The sequence below is a fragment of the Saccopteryx leptura genome, chromosome 1 (assembly GCF_036850995.1).
Source record: "Saccopteryx leptura isolate mSacLep1 chromosome 1, mSacLep1_pri_phased_curated, whole genome shotgun sequence".
NCBI classification, from domain to species: domain Eukaryota; kingdom Metazoa; phylum Chordata; class Mammalia; order Chiroptera; family Emballonuridae; genus Saccopteryx; species Saccopteryx leptura.
Genome location: NC_089503.1, coordinates 309151549 through 309176891, shown reverse-complemented (window position 1 = coordinate 309176891; position 25343 = coordinate 309151549). Strand labels below are relative to the sequence as shown.

Below are 25343 nucleotides of genomic sequence, written 5' to 3'. Positions count from 1 at the left end.
GACAGATGAGAAGCATCAATCATCAGTTTTTCACTGTGACACCTTAGTTGTTCATTGATTGCCTTCTCATATGTGCCTAGACCGTGGGGCTACAGCAGACCGAGTAACCCCTTGCTAGAGCCAGTGACCTTGGGCTCAAGCCAGTGAGCTTTGCTCAAACCAGATGAGCCTGCACTCAAGCTGGCAACCCCGAGGTCTCAAAATCTGGGTCCTCCGCATCCCAGTCCAACACTCTATCCACTGCGCCATTGCCTGGTCAGGCCTGCCATCTATTTTTTTTTTTTTTTTTCTGAAGCCGGAAACGGGGAGAGACAGTCAGACAGACTCCCGCATGTGCCCGACCGGGATCCACCCGGCACGCCCACCAGGGGGCGACGCTCTGCCCACCAGGGGGCGATGCTCTGCCCCTCTGGGGGCGATGCTCTGCCCCTTCCAGGCGTCGCTCTGTTGCGACCAGAACCACTCTAGCGCCTGGGGCAGAGGCCAAGGAGCCATCCCCAGCGCCCAGGCCATCTTTGCTCCAATGGAGCCTCGCTGCGGGAGGGGAAGAGAGACAGAGAGGAAGGAGAGGGGGAGGGGTGGAGAAGCAGATGGGCGCTTCTCCTGTGTGCCCTGGCCGGGAATTGAACCCGGGACTTCTGCACGCCAGGCCGATGCTCTACCACTGAGCCAACCGGCCAGGGCCTCCTGCCATCTATTTAAATATTGCTTCTTCCTCATTCTTTATATTTGCTCCGTCAGAGATTCTGACTTTAAAAAAACTGTCAATCTGTTGTTCCCATCTCTTAACTTTATTTTCATTTTCTCTAACTACTTGTCTCTCTGTGATATATTTTGGGTAATTTCTTTGGTTTTATCTTCCAATTCACTAGATTTTTCTCCACCTGTGTGTAATATATTATCTAACTCTTCCACTGAGTTTTCTGTTTCAACAGGTTTACACATATACACATATACCTATACATGTGTATATGTATAAGTCTATATAGATAGATGATAGATACATAGATAGATATAGGTAGATATAGATATAGATATATTCTATATTTCTATTATAAATTTGCCTTGTCATTTTTTTAGCTTGTTCATTGCTATGATTTTATTCTTTATTTCTTCAAATATTTTAGTCATGTGGTTCAATAACCCATAGTCTCTGGGACTCTAAAGCTATTGTTTGTTGTCACTGTCTATTCTAACTCATAGACATTTGTTGATCTTTAACAATGAGTCTTTTGCTTCATCTTAATCTGAGTGACTCCCATTATCCTAAACTGGGACACTTTACTATAGTGCAGACTTTTCCGCTTCTGCTTGCTGCTTGGACCCAGAAATGCCACTCTCAGGATCATCTCATCCTTCACCCCCAAGGCCTTGACCTCGCACAGAAGGCCCTGCCTGCTCCAGCCTTTCCACCTCATGGTCTCCCCAGCATTCAGTATTCTAACAGCAGCATTACCTCTGCATTCCAGAACAATCCCAACATGGGGCCAAATGGATTCTGGTCCCATTGAATGTCACTGAAGAGCCCCACTACTTCTTGTAAGACTCATAATTCTTTGAAAGTGTGCCCTACGTACGGTTTAATTGTTGTGCAGTAGTTGGAGCCCTCCATGACTCTGGTCAGGTGATATGTTAGAAGCCAAACAACTGGATTCGTGTGAACAAACGTTGCAAGGTCTGTTTAATTTTTTTTAAATGTTTTTTGGGTGTCCCTTCACTGCCCCAAGGACACCATCAGTTCAGGGGACTGTGTTATAGACCTTGTAGTTGTCCTTCTGGGTGATGTGTAGCTTCCAGGGAAAAAGGCGCTTCTGTGGGGGGAGTTTTTGGGCCTGCCTCACCATGAGCTTCACATCCTCATCCGAAAGCAGCCGAACCAGGTCCCCATCAGCATCCCGGTAATTCAGGGCAATGTCCTCCCTCTGGAACTCACGCCTGGTGGGAAAGGTCAGGGTGAATGCAAGTCCAGCAACCTTAGGTGTAAGGATGGGTGCAGAGAGTGGGGTAGAGGGAATTTCAGGGTCTGGCCTAAGACTCAGAAGAAGCCAAAGCTTGACATAAGCCTTATCACCTGAGTGGCCCAGCCTCTCACTGTACAGATAGAGAAACTGAGACCCGTGGGGGGAAGGAACTTTCATATTAAATTAGTAGCACAGCCTAAAATGTCTTGTTTATAAATAAATGTGTTGAACACTTAAGAACTGCCATGGGGAAGAGAAGGAAGCTTGGCAAGGCACAGAGCAGAGCAGAAGAAAGCCCCACAGGCACCTGTGTGAAGCTACGGAGGACTGGGACTATCTGATGTGGGGCGCAGTAGGTGGGCACTCTTACTGGTTGGCCAAAGGAGAAAGCAACCTAACCTTTCTACGGGTAATTTGACAAAATGAGTCAAAGTGTAATTGACTGGCCAATACCTTAATCCTAAAATTCCACTTCTTGAAAATCATCCTAAGAAAATAATCAGGCAAGTAACCAAATACGTGATCACATTATTTATGGTACTAAAAAAGTGGAGGATAACTTAAAAGGCCAACAAAAGGGGATGGTCATATTAGTTAAGGTGCATCCATAGGATGATACGGTGTGGCCTATGAAAGTAATATCTATGCGGGGGTAAGGGTGGGGTGCGCACCAAAGAAATCTGAGTGTATATCAGATAGTAACAGGAATAAACAAATGAGGTGATTTCACTTGTCTATACCTTTCTGTGATTTCTGATATTTTTTAATACTTAGCCAAAAGGCCGAGAAGCAATTGGCATTTTAAAAATAATATAAAGATATTACTTTTATAGTCAGGAAGGTAACAATGCTACTTCCATTCTATAAAACAATTGTCCATAACTAACTGGATCTTGGGAGGTGGTGGTTCCCTGATAGTGGAGGATCCAAATTCAAGGTTTTTTTCTTTTCTTTCTTTCTTTCTTTCTTTTTTTTTTTTTTTTTTTTTTTTTTTTTTTTTTGTATTTTTCTGAAGCTGGAAACGGGGAGAGACAGGCGCCCGACCGGGATCCACTCGGCACGCCCACCAGGGGCGACGCTCTGCCCACCAGGGGGCGATGCTCTGCCCCTCCGGAGCGTCGCTCTGCCGCAACCAGAGCCACTCTAGCGCCTGGGGCAGAGGCCAAGGAGCCATCCCCAGCGTCCGGGCCATCTTTGTTCCAATGGAGCCTTGCTGCGGGAGGGGAAGAGAGAGACAGAGAGGAAGGAGGGGGGGGGGGTGGAGAAGCAAATGGACGCTTCTCCTATGTGCCCTGGCAGGGAATTGAACCTGGGTCCCCTGCACGCCAGGCCGATGCTCTATCGCTGAGCCAACCGGCCAGGGCCAAATTCAAGGTTTTTACCTAAAGAGACTTTAACTCCAGCTGCAAATTCACACTCTCAAATGATGTGACCTCATCCAAGCCCCTTTACCTCTCTGCAGCCCCCCCATCCCTAACACGGGGAGCTGACACCCACCCTGCAGGGCTTGGCTGTGGATAAAACAAGAAGGCAAAATAGATGCAAATAGCATCTTAAAGCATGTATTTCTCCTTTTGATCTCTCCTCTAGAGTATGTGAGCTCTCCTCCCCTCCATCTTCCCCTCCCCCAATCCCTCACCTCATGAGCTCCAGCAGGTCCTTGAATAGTGGAGTGCTCCTGAGGTCTTCCTCCACTGCAATGTCCCTGTGGGGACAGAAGGCATTGGTGAGGAGGCATTCAACCAGGAGGGGGACATGGGGGTGAGGCTGGTCAGACCACAATGGATCTTGACATCTTGTTATGGCCTTATGGAGGACAGTGGGAGCCACTACAGACTTTAAGTGTGTGTGTGTGTGTGTGTGTGTGTGTGTGTGTGTGTGTGTGTGTGTGTGTAAAATGGGGGATAACATGAGTGCTGATGCAGACCTAGGGGTCCAGAATGTGATATGGAAGTGGGAATGGGGATGGGCAAGGTGGGTGGACAGGCCCCTCCTACAGGCCACGAACTTGATGGTACTGATGGTGTCCTCATAGTAATAGCAGCGCAGCCAGTTGGTGGGGTCATCTTCCTCGGGGAAGTCCTTGAGGATCTTCACGAAGGACTTTGGGAAGATGCCTGTGGTTCCCCGGACAGTGCCCTGAGGAGGGAAGAGAGGGCTGTCAGCACGAAGAAAAGCAGCAGGTCCACACGGACGCCCAGTTCCCTTATCACAGCTGACCAAGAAAGGCAGATGAGGTTTGGGTTCCCATATATAAAGGGAGGAGAAAAAGTGACCCAGGTCACCAAGCTGTACACCCCGAGAAGAGTTCCATTTTAAAATAGGTCAAGATCTGAATATACCTGAAAGTCTGCTATCATCTTTCATCCATTCACTCACTCACTCACTCATTCTTTCATTCACAGCCCTATGGAAGACATATTGTTTATGCCCCGTTTTACAGATGTAGATACTGAAGTTCAAAGCAGTCTCCTCACAGGCCCTGGCCAGTTAGCTCAGCAGTAGAGCGTCGGCCCGGCGTGTGAAAGTCCCGGGTTTGATTACCGGCCAGGGCACAGAGGAGAAGCACCCATCTGCTTCTCCACCCTTCTCCCTCTCCTTCCTCTCTATCTCTTTCTTCCCCTCCTGCAGCCAAGTCTCCATTAGAGCAAAGTTGGCCTGGGAGCGGAGCATGGCTTCATGACCTCCGCCTCAGGCATTAGAATGGCTCCGGCCACAACAGAGGAACACCCCAAATGGGCAGAGCATCGCCCCCTGGTGGGCATGCCGGGTGGATCCTGGTCAGGTGCATGCGGGAGTCTGTCTGACTGCCTCCCCGCTTCTAACTTCAGAAAAATACAAAAATAAATAAATAAATAGGTAGCAGTCTATTCACTTCTTCTCTGATAATCCTCTCAACCTGCAGCCAGAAGTTGGCCAGCATATTGACACAAAGAACTTCCCAGAAAACAGGAAGGCAACAAACATTTCCTGTGCTTAGAGAATGGCCCATCGATACCACTTGGGCAGCGGTCAGAGCAGATGAACACTGAACACAGAGTTCTGGGACTGGGGTAAAGTCAAAGCTGCCACGTCGATGAGACTGTATCTTGCTCCTCTCCAGCCCTGGATGCCAGGGACCCTCCCTTGGCCTCCGTGTTCCCCTTGGGGCCTATCCCATAACCTCCATCAGACACTGCCATCCAGGAGCCCAGAGAGAAAGGACTCTTATTTAAGAACAACAAGACCTAATACAAAAGGCTGGCAGTGGGCCAGTGCCTCCCACTCGGTGACTTACTTCCCATCTCCCTTCACTGAGTCACTGTGAGCCCTGGTATTGGCCACACTTACTGTGTGTAGGGACAACGATAGAACCAAGACAGACCCTGGCTCCAGAGTCTCCTTTAACTCTCTCAACTGCCCTGGCCCAGCCAAACGCCTCCCACCCAGGCCTTCCGCGGGCCAGGCCCTGAACAGCTATGTCTCGTTGACTCTTCCAGGAACCCTATGAAGAAACAGCCAGCATTGCTTCAATTTACAGAAAAGGGAACCACGGGGTTGAGCAAGTTTCCCAAGGTCACAAAGCCAGTGAAAAACAAAGCAAGGACATGACCCCAGACAAGCTGACTCCAGCTCAGGCCCTCACTGTTATCTGTCCTTGTCACTTGAAGCGTCAATAATGTTATCCCACAGGCAGACCAGCGCCACACGTATGCAGACATACTGGACTGTCGCAACTGGAGGGGTGCGACTGGCATCTAGTGGCTAGAAACTGAGGATGTTTCTAAAGATCTTACAATGTCCAGGAAAACAGCACAACAAAGGACTATCTGGTCCCACTGTCAACAGTGCCGCAGCTGAGAAACTCTGTGACAGACCAAGAAATTAAACTCAATAGGTTAACTGACTTGCCTAAAGCAATGTTTCTTCAGGGTCAGAACTAAAGTGTGGGCTCCAGAATCACCTGTCCAGCCATACACCTGTCTCTCCTGTGGCTATATCCCTCAGCTCTCCCCACCCACCTGCCGTATCTCCAGAACTAGCCTCAGACTGCATCTCTTCCCTGGGGTCTTCTTTGACCCTTCCTCATTCTCTGATGCCCTCACCAGACCCAAAGCAATCTCACCTCCACTCAAACCTCCACCCTCCCCTTTATCCTCATGTCCTTCTTCACTTCTAACCTCACCTCCAAACTCACCTCCAGCCAGTCTTTGTTGATCCGACTGAGAAGAAAGATCACATCTCCAGCTTTGAAATCCAGCTCCAGTTTGCTATTCCCAGTGAAGTCAAACAAGGCCTGGGGAGAAGAGGGGAGTAAGGCAGGAGGGAGGAAACATTCAGAGTTCCTCTTACTAAAGTGCCTACTTTGGTACCCATTTAACAGGTGCAGAAACTGAGGCTCAGGGAGAAGGAGTGACTTGTTTGGACCCACTTCACTGGTTACCGGAGGAACCAGGAATAGAACCCAGGTCTCCCTGACTCCACAGAGGGTACTCCTTCCATAGGTGTGGTGAGCCTGGGAGGGAAGGAATCAGTCTCCCTGGATCCAGCACCTTCCCTGGCCCCTCAGGCCTGTGTGGTCTCCAGGCACGAACCACACATTTTTATGTGTGTCCTCAGGGAGTCCTGAGCTCCCTGAAGACAGTGCCTTGTCTGAGTCATCTCTGAGGGGTTAGTCCCCAAGCAGGGGTGGCCAAGGGGACCTGGGACAGCTTGCTGACTGAGAGATGAATGGGCACATTTTCTTCTGCTTCTGTGTGTTCGTCAGGCCTCTGCCTCTCAGCTGGGTGCCCACGGCTAAGGCCGCATGGCCTTTCCTCCCAGCAGCACCCAGCCCCATGCTAGACACAAGCCGCCGCCCAGCAGGAGGAGCACAGGCCGGAGCTGCAGAGGCAGCTGGGATGGCAGGCCCAGGGTACCTCTGCCCTTGGAGCTGACAGGTGGTCCAGGCCAGCGCCTTGTGGGACCTCGCTCTTGCTGTGGAGAGAGAAGAGGGGCTGTCATTCCTCCTGGCTCTCAGGGCCCAGCCTTCCACTTCTGTGCCAGAGGCAGGAGAGAGAGGGTGTTAAAATGCAGGCACCATTGCTACCTTGGGCTATCACACTCCCTGCCCCTTGGTTCCCTTGGTCCCTGGAGGAGATATTGTACTTATTCGCTTTGTGGACCAGGAAGCAGAGGATGAGAGGGGAGGTGGGGTGGAGGACACACTCACTTAGGGCTATAACTCGCCAGACATTTCCCATTTGTTCTTTTTTCTACTCCTCACACCCAATCTCTGAAGTCTTGCTATTCTGATGTTCCAGGTGAGGGCACAGGCTTGGAGAGGGAATGTGCCCTGCTCTAGCGCTCAGGGTTGCCGGACTGGGATTCAGCCTGTGTCTGCCAGGGTTCACTGGGGAGATGGCCAGACACCGAGAGGACACCCAGAGATACTGGCTGGAGGAAGGAGGAGCTGGCGGTGGGGGTGTGGGGCTCAGGGGCACTGTCCCTGGGATCCTCAGCAGCAGCGTCGCCTTTGGAAACCCAGCACTACAGCCGTGGCTTGGTTTCCAGTAATTATTTCCTGATCAGGGATAGAACTGATCTCTATTCCTTCTCATCCTCCAGGGAAAAGAGGGGGATAAAGTGCGTGGTTAGGAGGAAGTGGCTCTGGGCTCTGGCCCAAGGGAGTGCAGGGGCCCATCACTTACACTTTCCGGGTGCGTGGGCGGAGCCGGCGCAGCGCCTGGGGCACCTGCTCTGAGTCATAGGGTGACTGATAGAAGAAGATGCGGACGTCCTCATCCATCAGCACCCAGATGGGCAGGCTGAGGAGGCTCTGCATTTGGGTGAGAGGACGGGTGGGTGGTCAGCAGAAAGGCCTGGACATCCCAGCCCAGCAGCTCCATCCCTCAACCTAACACTGGACCCCTCTCTCCTCTACCTGGGGACATGAACAAGATGTAAGATATATTTTAACAATTTCAACAGGCTAAGGGAAGATTTGACAAGCTTTGCTGCTGGGTTCAAGGCAGTGGTGGGGTTCAAATAATTTAACAACTGGTTTTCTGACCTAATGAACATTTTAAGTATAAAAAAATATATACCGAAATGTTGTTTATTATTTCATGCATTTAATCCTTAAATAAGACCTGACCAGGTGGTGGCACAGTAGATAGAGTGTCAGACTGGGATGTGGAGGACCCAGGTTCAAAACCCCAAGGTCACCAGCTTGAGCGTGGGGTCGCTGGCTTTGTGTGTGGGATCATAGACATGACCCCATGGTCACTGGCTTGAGCCCAAAGGTTGCTGGCTTGAAGTCCAAGGTCACTGGCTTGAGCCCAAGGTCGCTGGCTTGAGCAAGGGGTCACTCGATCTGCTGGAGCCCCCCAGTCAAGGCACATATGAGAAAGCAATCAACGAACAACTAAGGAGCCTCAATGAAGAATTTATGTTTCTCATCTCTATCCCTTCCTGCCTGTCTGTCCCTATCTACCCCTTTCTCTGACTCTCTCTCTCTCTGTGTTACAAAAAACCCCTCAAAAACCTTAAATAAGAACAATAAAAGAGGTACACAAAACAAGATTATGTTATAAAAAAGAATTATAAAAATATTAATAAAATATTAAATAATACCTAACAAAAAACTATAAAACTGTTATTTAAGATATTTTCATATTGCTTCTTGATTGGCATCTTCACTTGTAATTATTTTCACTTATGGACGGAATGAACATTACTATGGTCACTTAGAATACGCTGTTGTGCAGATGAACGCTAAAAAAGAGTAAGGAATGTAAATTTGTGACTTCCTCATTGGGTGGCTGCCCAGGAGCCCACCTTAGAGAGAACCCCTGACTATAAGTGCCATTTTAACAACCGATTCGGCGAACTTGACAAAAAATTAGGCATCAGTTCTGCTAAACCAGTGCAAACAGGCTGAATTCTACCACTGGTTCAAGGTAAGCAGGCTCGAGAAGAGTTTATTTGGAAAAGACCAACAGGCCTGCAGATGCAACAATAAAAGTTCACACCAGGGCCCTGGCCAGTTGGCTCAGTGGTAGAGCGTCGGCCTGGCGTGCAGGGGTCCCAGGTTCAATTCCGGGCCAGGGCACACAGGAGAAGTGCCCATCTGCTTCTCCACCCCTCCCCCTCTCCTTCCTCTCTGTCTCTCTCTTCCCCTCCCGCAGCCGAGGCTCCATTGGAGCAAAGATGGCCCGGGCGCTGGGGATGGCTCCTTGGCCTCTGCCCCAGGCGCTGGAGTGGCTCTGGTTGCATCAGAGCGACCGCCCCGGAGGGCAGAGCGTTGCCCCCGATGGGCGTGCCGGGTGGATCCTGGTCGGGCGCATGCGGGAGTCTGTCTGACTGTCTCTTCCCGTTTCCAGCTTCGGAAAAATACAAAAAAAAAAAAGTTCACACCAGGTACATGGCACGGTGGTGACTGTCCAGGCACTATGCAGAGTGCCACACCCTGTGACTTCACTCCACCTTATGGTAACCTGGGAGTTAAGGTCAGAAAGGTGAAGGGAGCTGCTCAAGGCCACACAGCTGAGCAAGTGACAAAGCTGGGGCACCCAGGGCCCTCTGCCACCAAAGCCCATCCCTCAGCTCAAAATGAGATAATAGTGGGGGAAGATTCTCCCAAATAACCCAAATTAACAATTGCTGATGTTATGGCCTAAGAACACTTTCTACACTTCATCGCATATCACAATTGGGGAAACAGGCTCAGAGAGGGAAAGTGCCTGGCCCGGCTGGCAGAGCTAGAAAATGGTAAGGTTAGGCCTCTCACTTGATCCGAGGCTGGTTACACCACCACGATGCAAAGACCACGAGGCGTGAGGACCGAGAACCTGGCAGGTCACCCCCAAGATGCACGCTGCACAGGTGCCCACCCTCAGCTGCACACCACCCAGGCCCCCAGGGGCACTGCGTGCAGCTCTGGGTGCTGATGCCCGGAACCAAGACCTCCTCAGAGGATCCCGTGGAAGTGGTAGGATGGGAGGGGCTCGAACTCCCTCTCAGAGTGACTGGGAAAGCAGAGCCAGAGAAAGACCCAGCTGCTACAGTGCCACAGGGAAAGGAGGGGGGCTGGGAGGCAGCCTGGATTGGGTCTGAGGGCACAGGCATGGAGCCAGGCTGTGCCCAGACTCGAATCCCAGCTCTGCTACTCACCAGCTGGGTGACCCTGGGCTGCCACATGCTCATTAATAAAGTGGGGATGATAGCAGTAACTCCCTCGTGGGCTTGTGTAAGAATTCACTAAATGAGTGTGTATGCACAACACTCAGGACAGCACCAGCATCTAGCCAGTGACCTGTCCAACTTAGATTGTTTCTGTCACTTTTATCACTACATAGCGCAGTGGGTCAGAGCACAACCCTAGAGTCTCAGGGAAGTGAGTTCAAATCCTATCCCTCTACCTAACTGCTCTGTGACACTCAGTAAGTAACTCTACCTCTCTGTGCCTTTTTCCTCATTTAAAAATAAAGATAATAGTATCTAACTCACAAGTTATTAAGGGAATTAAATAAGCTCATACATTTATCTGCCAAATGCCTATAAGTGCCTCCCTGCTAGTAGGCAGATGCTCCACATAGTTCCAGTCCGTTGTTATTGTCACATGACCCAAATTCTTCATCAGGACAGAAGTGAGACCAGTGGGCAGAGGGAATCAGGCTTTTTTAATAGCTATCCAACAATGGGATGAGCAGCCTAGGTCCTAGGTCAGGGGAGGTGGTCAAAGCTTCCCCTCTCTGCAGGTGTGCACACACAGGATAGGGTTACTGTAGCAGAGGTTCCTGCGCTGACTGACCTCTGAGCTTCGAGGAATCAAGTAGGCACAGATGGGATCCTCCGGGCTGCTGATTGCTAAGACCAGGTGTGGATGGAGAGTCCAGCCCTGCAGCCTCTTCTCCCTCCCTCCAGAGCACACTCTGCTCTTCCAGCTCTGAAAGGGTGGAACTTCCAGCCACCCTGAAACAGCAGTTGTCACAGCGCCCCCTTGGGGGGAGATGCCCCCAGTGCTGGTGCCGGCAGGCACCGGGGCAGGCAGGCCATCTACTCCCTCCTCCCACTTCCTATGTCTTCTTCCTACCCCCTCGCGCCACTAGGAGTCATGATCTCTCACATTGTGGAAGCAAGTTCACAGTTTCCAAAGCACTTTTGTGTCCTTTTCTCAATGGATCCCAACACCACTTCTAGGAGTCCAGAGAACTAGAGGCCCTGCCCCATTTCATAAGAGGAAAAACCAAGACTCAGAGAGGATGGGCAACTCGCCCCAACTCACCAAGACAGGCAACATCAGAGCAAAGGTTAAAGAGACTCCTAGCTCAGTGCTCTTCAACCGTGAGCAGAAGAGGAGGGTGAGCCCTGATGTCTGTGAGCTTGTTTCTGAGTTATAAGGAGGGATTCCTTCTACAGTTTCCGGAGGTTGCCATTAAGCCATGGCTTGTACGCCTCTAGTGACAGGGTGCTCACTACTACATAAGAAACATTATTCCTTTCTTGCCTAACTCTGTTTGATGAAAGGTCTTTCCTGACCAGCGTGGTCTCTGCCGTTAAGATGTTCCTTCCTCTGTCTCCCCCATCTCCTAGGGATGCAGACAGTGTATCGGTTGGGGAGCATTCAAGGGCACCCAGACAAGTCCCGTGAATGCAACTAATATCCAGCCTGTGCCCTGGTGAGGGGGCCTTTCCCCAGTCTGCACAGAAGTGCTGTGTGAGAGAGCTGGGGCCTGGTCCATCTTGCCCTTATTCCGTGGGCCAAGCTTCTGTGATTTTGACACACAACTGTGTTCCACTGGCAGAGAGTACCTTGGAGGTGGGCACTGGACCCACTCACCTCTGTGTCAGAATACCCAGACATTATATTTATCAGTTCAGAGAGTAGTTCCTTGTACCTTCTCCATTGTTCCTGACCACCTCTACCCCCTGAGACCCAGAAAACACATCCTGTTTCTCTCCCCAGGCCAGGCCGTTAAGGATTGAAAATGTGGTCCATCAGAGCCGGAGAACCAGCCCCAGTTCCTAAAGCCACGCTCCAAGATGGTCCGTGGGCTACTCCCCACCGCCCAGCACCCCATGCCATCCCAGCTGTCACGGTGGCATGGCCATTGTTACCTTCATGTAAGCGTTGAGGGCAGGTATCCGCATCTCGGCGATCTCCTGCTTCACGCCCATGTAGACCTTGGCTGAGGGAGGCAGAGAGCTGTGCTGGGCGCCCAGCCCAGGAACATGGCCTCTGGACCCCTCCCCACTGCTCAGGGCTCTTCCCCCTGGTCTTCCCACAGCGCTGAGGTGGCCACTTGGTACCATCCCACCAGCCAACTTGCACTCTCCGAGCTGCAGTATCACCAGCTGATATTTTCCTTGTTTTAATTGTTTATGTGTTGCCTAACTGCGCCCCTCCCAGATTCTTAGCTCCAAGAGAACAGGATCTGTGCTTTGCTCCCAGCTGTGTGCCCATTGCCTAGGTGGTCCTCCCGCCTGGCTGTACACTCAAGCCACCCAGGAGCATTGAAAAATCTCATTGTGTCAGTCTCAACCCAGAGCAATTGCACCAGAATCCCTGGAGGTGGGACTTGGGCATTAGGATATTTTAAACCTCAAGTGATTTCCAATATGCCACCAAGACTAAGAACATGGTTCTAGAATACAGGTGGTCCTCGGGTTATGACAGTCTCTACATATGACGTTTTGAATTTATGATGCTCACTCCCATAAAAATCTTTTAAAAATTTAAACGTGAGTGTTTCGGTTTACGCTGTTAGCATCGTACTTTTTTTTCTTACACTCATTATTTTTTGTTACTTTTTCTGTTACTACAGTACAGTGTACAGTACAGTATATTTATGTCCTTCTCCTTTTTCTGAGGCTTTGTTTTGTTTTTATGTTCTAGATTATGATTTTATAACTGTGTTAGGATAGGGAAGTAACTTAGGCCAGGGTGTGTTTCGACTTACACCAAAATTCCAGTTACGTCACGGTTGTAGGAATGGAACTGTGTCGTAACCCAAGGACTCCCTGTATTGCCAAATCAACAAATATTTGTTTGAGTGAATGAATGAATCATTCTTCAAAAGCAAGGCCGAGTGTTTGGGGGGAGAGGAAAACAGATGCTGGCTGACCAGACACAACTGTCTTCTCCAAGGACGTTGGCAGGGCCCCGTGGGACTGCCTCCCCAGACAGTGCCCCCCAGCCCAGAAGGGAGCATGGATCTATAGGGAGACATTGGAGGAGCAGCCAGTAAGGCAGAAAGGCAACTGGGAGAAGTTTGAAGAGAGCTACCTGGAAGAGGAGACAAGACGAAACATGAGTGTTTCGGCTTACGCTGTTAGCATCATATTTTTTTTTACACTCACTCATTATTTTTTGTCACTTTTTCTGTTACTACAGTACAGTACAATAAAGATGAGATGAGGTCTGAGATGTGTCTACAGGAGTCAGAGTGAACAGGTCACACACAGGCCACCATCCCAAGGAGAATTCTGTGGAACAGTAAGAGCTGAAACCAAGGTGGTGGGTTGAGCAGCAGATGGGAGAAGAGAAGGGGAGACAGCGAGTGAAGATGTACTGTAAAAGGCAGAAAAGGAGGTCTGGGAGGGGTCTTGTGGCTCAAGGAGGCTTGTTGCAAGAATGTTTACTCATGGCACACGTTTGTTTAGGATGAGAGGTCTGAGCCTGTGTAGAAGCTTGGCAGAGTCGAGGCATAAAGAAGGTGAGAATACAGGGAACGTGTGGGACAAGCTGTCAGGGGAAACCCCAAAGAAAGGAGGGGTCGGCTGAGAGCAGGAGAGACTCCCCTGCTTTTGCGGCCCAGAAAGGCTGCAGGTGTAGGTGCAAGCAAACCCAGCTCCACAGAAGGAAAAGAGAAGCCAGGAGCCCGCAGGGGGCAGCTTCAGCTCCTCCTGGAGCAGGATGGGAAGGAACCATGGGCAGGCAGACATTCGCTGAGCCTCAGAGAAGAGAGAGCTAGTAGGGGGGCGGTTTAGGCTTGAAGGCGGAAAGGGCAGGACCATCCCTGTCTTTGGGGAATAGATGCTGTGTGCGGCCTGCAGGGTGTGCAGGTTACTGCAGGACTATGTGGGTGGGGAGCTCTCTTGCAGGGCTCAAGCGGGCAGGAGCTGAGAAGTCCGGGGTCTGGGCCTGTCCACGGTGCACGTTAGGCTTGAGTTGTGGAGGAAGGCAGGGAGGCAAGGGGTGAGAGGACAGTCCAGAAGCAGACCTGTGACTCCCACAGCCTCTCAGCAGAGCAGGGAAGGAGGGGGAGCCGTGGGGACTCGTGGGAGCCAGGACTGCAGAGGTAGAGGGCAGTTCCCATGGAGGGGCCAGACAGGAGGCTGGAAGATGAGTCTGTGTGTTTAACTACAGAGACATACCATGCCTGACTCCATGGGGAGAGGCCAGTGCTCACATGCTCCAACCATGGCCACTGTTACTGGTGGCTAACTAAAGCCAAAAAGGTCATCGGAGCATAGGAAGTGAAGGGCTATGAGCTGGAGAGCTAGAGGCCCGCCCCTGACAGCCAGGAGAGGCCCCTGGGCTCAGCCGAAGCTCTTCACGTGGGCAGAAACAGCAGCTGAACAGTGTCAGCGGGGCCGGGAGGAGAGCCGATGGGCACAGTTCTGAACAGTGTCAGCGGGGCCGGAAGGAGAGCCGATGGGCACAGTTCTGTCCCAAGCCCGCTGGCCTACCTGGAAGGGTGGGCAGGCTGCAGGTCAAGGCACTGTTCTTGCTCTCGGGCCCGTACCGCTCCTCCAGCTTGCTCTGCAAGGCGTAGAACTGGCGGTAGCGGCGGTAGATGAAATACTTGGATCCCCCCTTCGTCTTCACCTCGATGACAAAAACCTAGGACAGAGGTCTGGGCGGTAGGACCTTGGAGGCCAGGGGCAGAAAAGGCAGGGGGGTCAAAGGCCCTAAGGTTAGAGCTTGGTTTCTCAACCTCAGTGTGACATCTGGGTCCAAATAATTCTTTGTTGTGGGCTGTCTGGTACACCATAGCCCAGGGGTCCCCAAACATTTTACACAGGGGGCCAGTTCACTGTCCCTCAGACCGTTGGAGGGCCGGACTATAAAAAAAACTATGAACAAATCCCTATGCACATTGCACATATCTTATTTTAAAGTAAAAAAACAAAATGGGAACAAATACAATATTTAAAATAAAGAACAAGTAAATTTAAATCAACAAACTGACCAGTATTTCAATGGGAACTATGGGCCTGCTTTTGCTAATGAGATGGTCAATGTCCGGTTCCATATTTGTCACTGCTAATAGCCATAACAAGTGATATGACGCGCTTCCGGAGCCGTGACGTGTGCGTCCCGCATCACCGGAAGTAGTACTGTGTGTGAGCGACGCTGCGGTTTGCAGCGCCACCACATACAGTACTCACTGACCACCAATGAAAGAGGTGCCCTTTCCGGAAGTGCGGCGGGGGCCGGATTAATGGCCTCAGGGGGCCGCATGCGGCTCAGAGGCCGTAGTTTGGGGACCCCTGCCATAGCCTATTAGGCAGCATCCCTGGCCTCCACCCCTGGATGCCAGTAGCATCACTGCCCCAAGGGGTAATGATCAAAAATGCCTAAAGGTATTTCCTACCAAATGTCCCCTGGAGGGCACAGTCACCCTGCTGCGAATCACCAGGTAGAAATTAAAAGATGGGAGAGTTGAAGGTTCAGAGGTCAGAGGGTGAAAGGTCCAGGGGTCTCTCTTACAAAGTAGCTGGTAAAGCCCCTCTTCTCCTCGATGTCAGCGATGTTGGCTGAGATGGCAATGTCATCAGGAAGCTGTTCAAAGTCGCTGAGGGAGGCGGGAGGAAAAGAAACCCTGGTTAGCTCCCTAATCTGTTCGGCGGGCCCACTGGGTGGGAGGCAGTGTGCAAAGTGAACGCAGGGGGTGCCCCGCATTTCTTGTTCAACACCCCTTCCGGGGCCAGGCCAAAGCACAGAGCAGACCTCCAGCATGTAGGCATCGGTGATGGGACCATATATCAACAGCTGAGTTAGAGTCTCACACATCACTTTGCGACTGCATTATCCATCCAGGACCAGCGCTTCAAGCACCCTCTATATCAGACCCTGTTCTTGGCGCTGGGTCACAGAGGTGGACAAAATCAACATCTGCCCCACAGAGAGAATGGCTGATCTGCCCAGGGTGAGGAAATTTCATAGAGAAGGTGACATTTGAACCAGGTCTAGAAAGATCCATAATCCACCAGGTAGGACATGAAGGGAGGGCCTTCCAGGCAGAGGGAACGGCGTACGCTAAGGTTCCAAGGCCTGAGAAGCAGGCTCAGGTCGACTGTGGCTGGAGTCTGATGTGATCAGAGACTAGGTCAGGTCGCGGAGTGCTTCGAATGCGGGCTAAGGATGTTCTATAGGCAACAGGGAGCCATACGAGGCTTCCAAGGAGAGTGGGAACACAGTGTGATTTCACTTCAGGAGGCCACTCAGACAGCTGTATGGGGAGAAAAGAAGCGCAGAGACTTAAAGGGACAGAGCACCCCCAGGAGGCTCTGAAGTGCTTCAACAGAGAGACGAAATGACAGAAGCCAGGATAAGAGAAGAGGACAGAAACGAAGGATACCGCTCTTGGCAGACACTGTTTCAATTGTTGTGTTCCCTGTTCTTGCTAATCAGGCTACAATTTAGTTCAGGGTAGCAGGGGGACTGGCTCCAAGGTGACAGATCATGATGGGGCAGAACCAAACATAAATGTCCCATTCCTGTCCCTCAGCCTTTCTTGCAGCTAGTGTGGCAGACACACAGACATGAGCAGGGCAAGGACTACAGGCCACGCACAGAAGGCCACCAGGGTGGAAAGCCCCAGGTGCCTAGCAACAGGCAACACTGGGAAAACAAGGACCTCGCCCCCAGGGTGACCTTTCTTCCCTTAGCTAGTCATGCATTTAGACCCCTGAATTCACATCTCTGGTCATGGGATTCAGACACTCCCCGACCTTTCCTCCCCTAGAATATCACTGGTCATGTGGTTAGACACACCACCACCACCACTACCAACCGCCTTAGAGGAGGAACGAACAAAAAAGCTGGAGAATAGCCCTTCAGCATTAACCCCAAGGGATAACATCTAGGTCTCAGCTGTGTTTCAGCTCCAGGTTCAGAAAAGCAGCAAAGCCAAACAAAGGGAAGCCACAGCTGACCTCAGGAGCAGCTGCATTGACTGATGATTCCCTGGTGCCATCCAAGCAATGAAGACCACAACCCTAAAAGACACACCTGGAGAGCTGAAGAATATGCTATTGAGATCCTGCCCTGAGACCTCTCTTAAAATCCCCACTGTTGAAATCCTTTAGGACAGAGGTCCCAGGGCTGGGCGGAGGTCCCAGGGCGCTTTCCCTTCTAGAAGCACACCTTTGCCTTTCCCTCCCCCCTCCTCCTTCTCTCTCCTTCTCCCAGTTGTATTTTCCTTGTGCCTCTCTTTTACCTAAACTCTAAGGGACCCCACAAGACTGGAAACCAGGGGAGCAGTGAGCAGCAATAACTCATCCCAGGCTAACCCCCAACCTATCTCCAAAGTCCCCTTTTCTTTGACTTTTTTCCTGCATGTCCAATAAATTCATCCTTTATTTGCTGCACTTTGTCTCTTGATTGAATTCTTTCTCTCAAGAAGACAGGAATCTAAGCCTGACCTGCAAAGGCGCAGTGGGTAAAAGCGTCAACCTGGAACACTGAGGTCGCTGGTTTGAAACCCCAGCCTTCCCTGGTCAAGGCATATATGGGTGTTGATGCTTTCTGCTCCTCCCTCCCTTCTCTCTCTCTGTCTCCTCTCTCTAAAATGAATAAATAAAATCTTAAAAAAAAAAAAAAGAAGACAGGAATCCAGGTCTTGTCCCTCCCCCTGTAACACTAGGAGCAGTCACATGACCAGCTTGAGCTAATTAGACTCAAGAGAGAATCTGTGGGCCCTGGCCGGTTGGCTCAGTGGTAGAGCGTCGGCCTGGCATGCAGAAGTCCTGGGTTCGATTCCCGGCCAGGGCACACAGGAGAAGCGCCCATCTGCTTCTCCACCCTCCCCCTCTCCTTCCTCTCTGTCTCTCTCTTCCTCTCCTGCAGCCAAGGCTCCATTGGAGCAAGGTTGGTCGGGGCACTAAAGATGCCTCTCTGGCCTCTGCCTCAGGCGCTAGAATGGCTCTGGTTGCCACAGAGCAACGCCCCAGATGGGCAGAGCGGCGCCCCCTGGTGGGAATGCCGGGTGGATCCTGGTCAGGTGCATGCGGGAGTCTGTCTGACTGCCTTCCCGTTTCCAGCTTCAGAAAAATACAAAAAAAAGAGGGAATCTGCAGCAGAGGCCTCTCAAAGAGTGTTTTCCTGATCCAGAGAGATGGACAAGACCAGCCTGGCCTCCTCCCCTTCTCTCTTCTGCATGCCTTGGAAGCAGGTGTAACATCTGGACCTGCAGCAGCTACATTGCACCCATGAAGCAAAAACATGAGGAAGACCAAAGGAATCTCTGGGATGCTGGTTCTGAAGTCACTGAGCTACAGAACCAGCTGGACTTCAACCTCTGGACTCCTTATGTGAAAATAAATAAACTCCTGTTTGTTTAAGCTACTGTCAGTTCTTCTGTTCCCTGCAGCCTTATTATGCATTTCTCATGAACACTATCCACCTGCCAGTCATTCCTGAGTTAGGACCAGCAGGGTTTGGGGAATGTTTGCATGTGGAGGTGAAAGAAATGGCAGTGACACCCACATGTCACCCACATCCTGACTGGGATGTGAGCGAGGGGAGCAGAGTTAATGGACTCAGTTTCAGGAATGTTGATTTGAGAGCCCTCTTGGGTGCCCAGGTCGAGGTCCAGCAAAAGCCCGCGTGTGGCTCTGAAGCTGGGTTGGGGGCATCTCAGCTGCAGTGGGAAGGGTAAGAACCATCTGCCTGTGACTGTGGTTAAAACCCCCCAGAGAAGAGCAGTGAGCAGAGATGGGGGTTGAGAGAAGCAGGTGGAGGAATAGGAGACAGACAGCCAAGGAAACGGAAGAGGCTGCTGAGTCCAGCCACCTGTGGGCAGATGGGAACACCAGAAGCAGTTACAACTCTTCTATTGCAGCAATTGGGAAAGAAGGGGAGTTGGGCCGCCATGTCTGAAGCCTCAGAGCAGACCAGGACTTCAGGTGAAATCGGTTTCAAAGTCTGCATACCCAGTCCCAGTCCCTGCTGGCTCCCACATGACCCGGGCTGCTTGGGATCTCAGGCTACCATGGGACACAGGAGATGGCCATCGGGAGGTGACCCAAGGTGGCAGTGGGCAGGTGGAGGAAATCCCCACCACTCCCAGAGTAACTGGGAGGTCACTGGCAACCTCCCCACTCACTTTCCACACAGGGCCCTATGGTGACACCCTTGAGAGAAGTTTCCTCCTCCACATTCTCCCCAAGGCTATGCACTTCATGGCTACTTCATTTGCAATGTAATGGGGGTGGGGTGGGGCAGAAAGGAACCAGAGGGGTAAAAATGGCCTTGAGCAGAGAATCGGGCAGGTTGGGTAATAGTAACCACAACTGTTTCCCAAGTACTTCTCACTTTGCACCAGATCCTTTCCTAAGACAGTGTCACCTTGTTACAGACAAGAAACAAACTGAGGCACAGGGAGGTTAGCAAACTTGACCAAGTCCATTGAGAGACTGAGCTGTCCCTAGTTTGAAGCATGAACTTGTATAAATCTCAGCCCTTCTCAGCCTCAGTTTCCCTATCTGAAGAAATAATAACAGCAAATCCTTGTAAAATCCTACCCTACCTCCGACACTGTTTCAAGCCCACGAGGACCTGGCCTCTGTCCGCCTGGCTCTCGGAGCTGAGTGGAAGACTTGGTCCCTACACAAACAATGACATAACTCTGCAGGGCATAGGTGCTGGAAAGGAAAGAGCACGGTGTTTCGAGCGACAGCAGGAGCCTGGCCATTAGTCTAGGCCCTCAGAGTCTGTGTGCAGTGGGCAAGAGAGCTGGGCAAGAAGACACTTCCGGAATAGGGGTTTCGTCTGTTAGAGAGAGAAGCAGGGGTGCTGCAGATGGATTAGGGCGAGGCGCACTTGGACCGAGGGTAGTTAAGGTGGGCTTCCCAGAAGAGGCGGCACCAGGTCAGTGGGAAAAGAAAAGGGGAGCTGGCGGCAGGGAAACATTGAGTGCCCAAAGGCTCTAGCCCCACAAGAGGGGGCAAGCCCAAGGGTCTGCTGTGGGGGAAGGAGGGGTCGTCTGAGTGCATCTGAGCACAGAGCTACCCAGAGAAAGTACTGAGAGGAGAAGCCCGTGAGACTGGCAGGGCCCACTCATGAAGGGCCCTGTGCCTTGCCTGGGGTGGCACAGGTGAAAAGGGGGTATGACAGGAGGGCATCACTGACCTGTGCATTACCAGAGCAGGAGGGCATAGATGGGAGAGGAAGACCCGAGTCCCCACTCTGCAGTTGCCAGCAGGGACCTTGGGAAGACTCCTTTCTACACTCTGGCTCCTCCCCTAGGAGGGTCAGGAGGTCCCACTGGGACAGGCACGGCCCCGAGAACCCCCACAAGAGCAGGGGCCCTGCCCACTCTGCACCCCCAGCACCTAGAACTGCACCAGCACCAGGTGCTCAACGAGAACTACTGCCTGCACCTGTGTTGAGCGAGTCCTCTGGTGGGCAGTGCGGGAGCGGTCTGGCTGCCTGCTGGACACGGCCAGAAAGCTGCCGCCGGGCTGGGCCAGGGGTGCAACCCTGACTGGACATCTGCGTAAAATAACTGTTCCCCGGGGGACCTCAGCAGGAAGGACCTCAGAGCGGAAGGCAGCTCAGGGTCCCCTGGGGCCAGGATGCTCAGGGCTCAGACACGCTGATACTGTTCATGCAAAGTCCACTTGGGAGCCTAGACAGTCAGGGCTGGAGGTTGGAAAGACCCTTGGGCAGCAGCTAGTTCAGATTTTGCAGTTCCTGCACACAGCAGGTGCTCAGAACATGTTTGCTGGAACTAACCTCACTAGCCCTGCAGAGTCCTTTCCACCTCCAGACACCTCAGGTCTCAGAAGGTCCTGCTGTGAGAACTCTGCGACCCATCCATTGGGTCCTCTGTCTTGGCCTCAAGCAGAATACATGTAGGGCCCCCTTTCAAATAAGGCCTCCAAGGGGCAGGGAGTCCAGTGACCCCAGAACCTGGTTCTGGGACCACATGAAGGGCTGGAGGAGGTGGCCATCTTCCTCAGAGGGGCACAGACAGCTGAAAAGGGAGGCAGAGGGAAGGGAGGACATACAGTTCGCCTGGCCACCTCTTGGAGCCATTTTTCTGACCCATATACCCTGAAAAATAGGAAGTGCCACAAGCTTCCAACAGCAGCTGTTTCCTGAAGGTTCAAGTTGGTGCGTTAAGCTGATCTCCAATCAGAACTTGTGGGGAAGAGGGGCTGGAACCTGAGGGGATGACCTCAGCCCAGCCCCCAGCACCAGCTTCTGGGGCTCAACACGGCCGGCCGTTCCTGATCCGCCCTGTAAGCACTGGCTTCTCCTGCCCCTCCCTACACACGCATGCAGATGAGCCTCCCCTGCCACTCAAACTTTGGAAATCCCACCCCAGACTCCATTCCTAGCCTGATTCTACCACAGGCCCTTTGCTGCCCACTTTGGCCTAAACTGGCCTGACCCATCTCCTGAGCCACTTTCTCACAGTTAACACACTCTTTTCTTTGGATGTCACCGCTATTCCAATCCCAGAAGGCAGGAGATAAGCCCTGGGCCCAAAGGTCCCCCACAGCTTGGTGCACAGGCCTGGCTACTGAGGAAACATTCAGAGAACGCTGCCAGAGATGAACCTGAACGCTGGCGAGGCTGCACTCTAAGCCTGGTCCTTGCCACTCAGTCCCTGGGCCCCGAGGAAGTACTCTATCCTCCTGGGGCCTCAGTTTCCTCATCTGTACAAAGGAAGCACTGGACTAGAAGGACCTAAGGACATTTCCCGTCTCAGAGATCCACTCATCCTTTTATTCAGCAGCATTTACTAAGCATTTAGTAGGGGCCAGCTTTGTTCCACATCCTGGGGACATAGCAGTGATCAAAAGAGACAAATACAGTACCCTCATCAAACTTGCTTCTAAAGGGGGAGCTAGTGATTCAAAAATAACAAAGAAATGAGTCTAGAATAGTATTCCAGTAATATAAAGACTGTACAGAAAAAGGAAACAGGACAAGGGGTCTGAGAACAGTGCGGGGACAGTCAGGGAAGCCTTCTTAGAGGAGGTGACATTTAAGCCAAGTCCTGGAAAAAGAGGGAGAACAAGTCAGATTCTGTATTCTGTTTGAACAAACAATGAAAAGCCATCACTGACCACAACGTGGAGCAGTGAGCCCAGCCTGGGAGACAGATCACCTGAGTTCCCATCCAGACTCTGCCACCCATTCCTGGGTGGCCCTGGGAAAGTCACTGCCCATCTCTAAACCTCAAGTCTTCATCTGTGCCTGAGGTAGGTGAACTTCGATTTAGTTTTCTTAAAACAGTTCCAAGAGTCTGCATTTCTGAATACTTGAGTTCTGACTCACTCCAGCCTCTCAACTTTTGATATTAATAAGGAGCTGCAGAAGGGCCAGCCTCTGTGCCCCAAGGCCTGCTGGGAACAGTGAAGAGGCCCAGGGAAGGCAGCACCCCTGCACTCACCTCTCAGCCCGCAGCTGCTGGGCCACGGCCATGGCTGTCAGTGGTCCAGAAGAGTGGGTGACAAAGGGTGGAGGGTTTCACTCAGCCAGGCACAGGCTGAGGTCACCTCTCACTTCCCTCCAGCCACCCTGCGTCTGGACTGTGGTCCCAGGAGTCCCCAGGAGCTGCCTTTGGGGAGGCCCCACCCTGCTTCTCTCTAGAAGAGGCCCCTCCTCCTGGCTTTCTGTGTCTACCCAGTGGCCCACGCTTCCTCTTCCCATCTCCCTGCTGCACTGCAGCTGGGGAAATGCACGCCCTCAGATGCCTGGTTTGCAGGAATCACTGATTTGAGGCTTTGGGGACTTCCTCGATGCCAGTTCTTGGTGTCAGGTCTCAGGTGGGCATCAGGGAATCTTATTTCATCAGAGATAGGGTCTCAGTGCTGGCTCAGCCACCAGGGGGCCTGCGACCTTGGGGAGTCAGTCCTCACTCTCTGGCTCATCAAGCTCAGCCTGTGCATCCTCACTGCTGAGCTTTTGCCCAAGGGATTCTCTAGGTCTGGAGTACTGGCCTCTCCATCCCTGCATCCATCATGGCCAACTCAAATGCCACCTCCTTCAGGGAGCCCCCCAATCACCCCGACAAAGTTGGTGCTCACAGGCTGCCCTGTCATATTTAAGTGCAAGGTTGGCTCATGCTTCAGTCTTCCCCTTCCCCTGGAGCTCTGGGCTCTGCCTTCCTCATCCCTAGATCCTCAGGTCCTCACTGCAGGGCTGCCAACCAGAGCGATCTGCCTGTTACAAACCTGACCACCCCCTTCTCTGCTGAAACCCTTCAAATGCTCACCCTGCACTTAGAAGAAAGTCCACACTCCTAGTCCTGCCTCCCTCTGAAGCTCTGAAGGTCCTGCTGGCTTCCTCAGCCCCTTCTCCCAGGCTATCTTCTTCCCACACTGGCCTCCATTCCATTTCTAGAATGTTCCAAGATGTCTGCCCCTCAGGGCCTTTGTGCATACCGTTCCTCTACTGGAATGCTCTTCCCTGCATCCTCTACACCTCTGTTTGGAAGTCAGCTCTTCAGCAAGGCCCTCCCTTCCCCTGAATGACGGCCCTCCTGTGATGTTCTCTCCCAGACCCCTGGACTTCCACTTCGGAGTGGTGGGAACTGCTGTCATTTCATATTTATCTGTGTACTTATATGTTCCATGGCTGCCTTCCTGGCCAGCCCAGGGCCTGCACAGTGCAAGAGCTCCACCAATATTCAGGGGAGGAATGGAGCGCTCCTAGTTGGCAATTCTGCGGCTCCTCTGACTTGTATGGCTATTGGATTCTGAAGGGAGCTCTCTGAGAACAAGCCACAGCCACACCCAGTAACTCTATCCCGTCACACTCACACACTCACATTCACAGTCACTCATGCACTACAGATGCAAAGCAGAAAAACAGCAGAGAAGACATAGATGAGGTTGCAGCTGTGGTTTGGCATCCATGATTCCAGGATGGGCCCTTCTGACTCCCTCTGCCCCAAACTCATGCTGCCTTAGGACCCCCAGGACCAGGACAAGAGTCTGCAGGGACAGAGCCATCTGGGTGGAGCCTGGAGCCAGGGTCTCTCGGTGCATGTCCTTTGTATTTCCCAGACCAAAGGACTAGGGACAAGAGCCATACTCAGGATCCCTAGAGCTGTCTGGCTCCAAGACTAGAGAGCAGCTGGCAGCCTCAAGCTCTTCATCTGAACCTCTTCTCTGCTCCACCCAGCCACCTGGGACTTTCTGCCCCAAATAGAGGTCAGGGTGAAACAGAGTTTCCAGGAGGGAAATATGGTCTGGGCCCAGCCCTGCAGCCTTGACCGAAGAGCCTGTCCCTCTCTTCACCCTGGAAGACCAGGGCCAGGGCTCTTCTGAAACCAAGATCTTTTACAGTCTCCTTGGGAGAGAAAGACAGAGGAGAGGATGAGAAAGGAGATAAAGGGAGAGAGATACTCAATCAACAACTATTTATTGAACAAGGCACTTGGCATACAGAGACAAATTAAGATGGTAGGGTGACTGCAGGTTAAAATTTCCCATTCTCCTCTAGCCACATAAAATATGGTAGATAATATATTTTAAGTGTTTTAGACATTGGATTTAGACACTGGAACCCAGTTTCAAAAGCAAGAAAATATAATTTTTAGATTCTAAGAAAGGAGGAACCTATACCAGTGAGAGAGGGAAACCAAGGGTGGAGATGGATTGTTGGGGCTGAGATTTTAATGCTAATCTGGGTCGAGGTCCAGTCTATGGCCCTGGTGTTGGCAGGAAGTCAAAGCTGAGCTCCCAATATGAAGCCAGGTGTCAGAACTGATTAAAGGAACAGAATGTCTCAGCTATCAGCCTGGGTGGCTGTAGGAATTGAGATGCTCTCTGCCAGGCCACGGGTGCAATGAGGAATATGGACACCAAATCAGAGCTTCAAGCCTGAAACATACCTTAGTGTGAGCCCCACATCTAAGCTATCCACTTAGTGTAGAACTCCCAAGCTAAGGCAATACATCAAAAAAGGCTCGAGTTTATGAGCATGCATGGGCACACAACCCCAAATTACCAACAATGCAAAGAACAACTACACTATGAAACCCAGCTTATAGACTCAGCATGCTAAAGAGTTCACACCTGAAGAGCTAGAAATAATATAAACAAAGACTCTGACCCAGTCACTGGTGTCTCAGGGCTGCCAGTCTGGAGGATGCAACAATTCAGTGAGCAGTACCAGTCGGGGTTTAGTATGGCAGATAGGACAGGTAAGCACCAAGAGGTATACATACC

The 25343-nt window shown here is 51.7% G+C and overlaps 1 protein-coding gene across 1 annotated transcript; it reads right to left on the bottom strand.

Moving 5' to 3' along the window:
- Nucleotides 1-1663: 1663 nt before the first annotated feature.
- NCF4 (neutrophil cytosolic factor 4) lies at nucleotides 1664-22738 on the bottom strand. Its single transcript, XM_066358297.1, has 10 exons — nucleotides 22559-22738; nucleotides 15640-15724; nucleotides 14616-14769; nucleotides 12042-12112; nucleotides 7631-7758; nucleotides 6860-6917; nucleotides 6139-6237; nucleotides 3970-4100; nucleotides 3601-3666; nucleotides 1664-1935 (listed from the first exon to the last, which is right to left on the bottom strand). The coding sequence occupies exons 1-10, from the start codon at nucleotides 22588-22590 to the stop codon at nucleotides 1740-1742; spliced, it is 1020 nt and encodes a 339-aa protein (XP_066214394.1). The 5' UTR covers nucleotides 22591-22738; the 3' UTR covers nucleotides 1664-1739.
- Between the last annotated feature and the right edge of the window lie 2605 nt (nucleotides 22739-25343).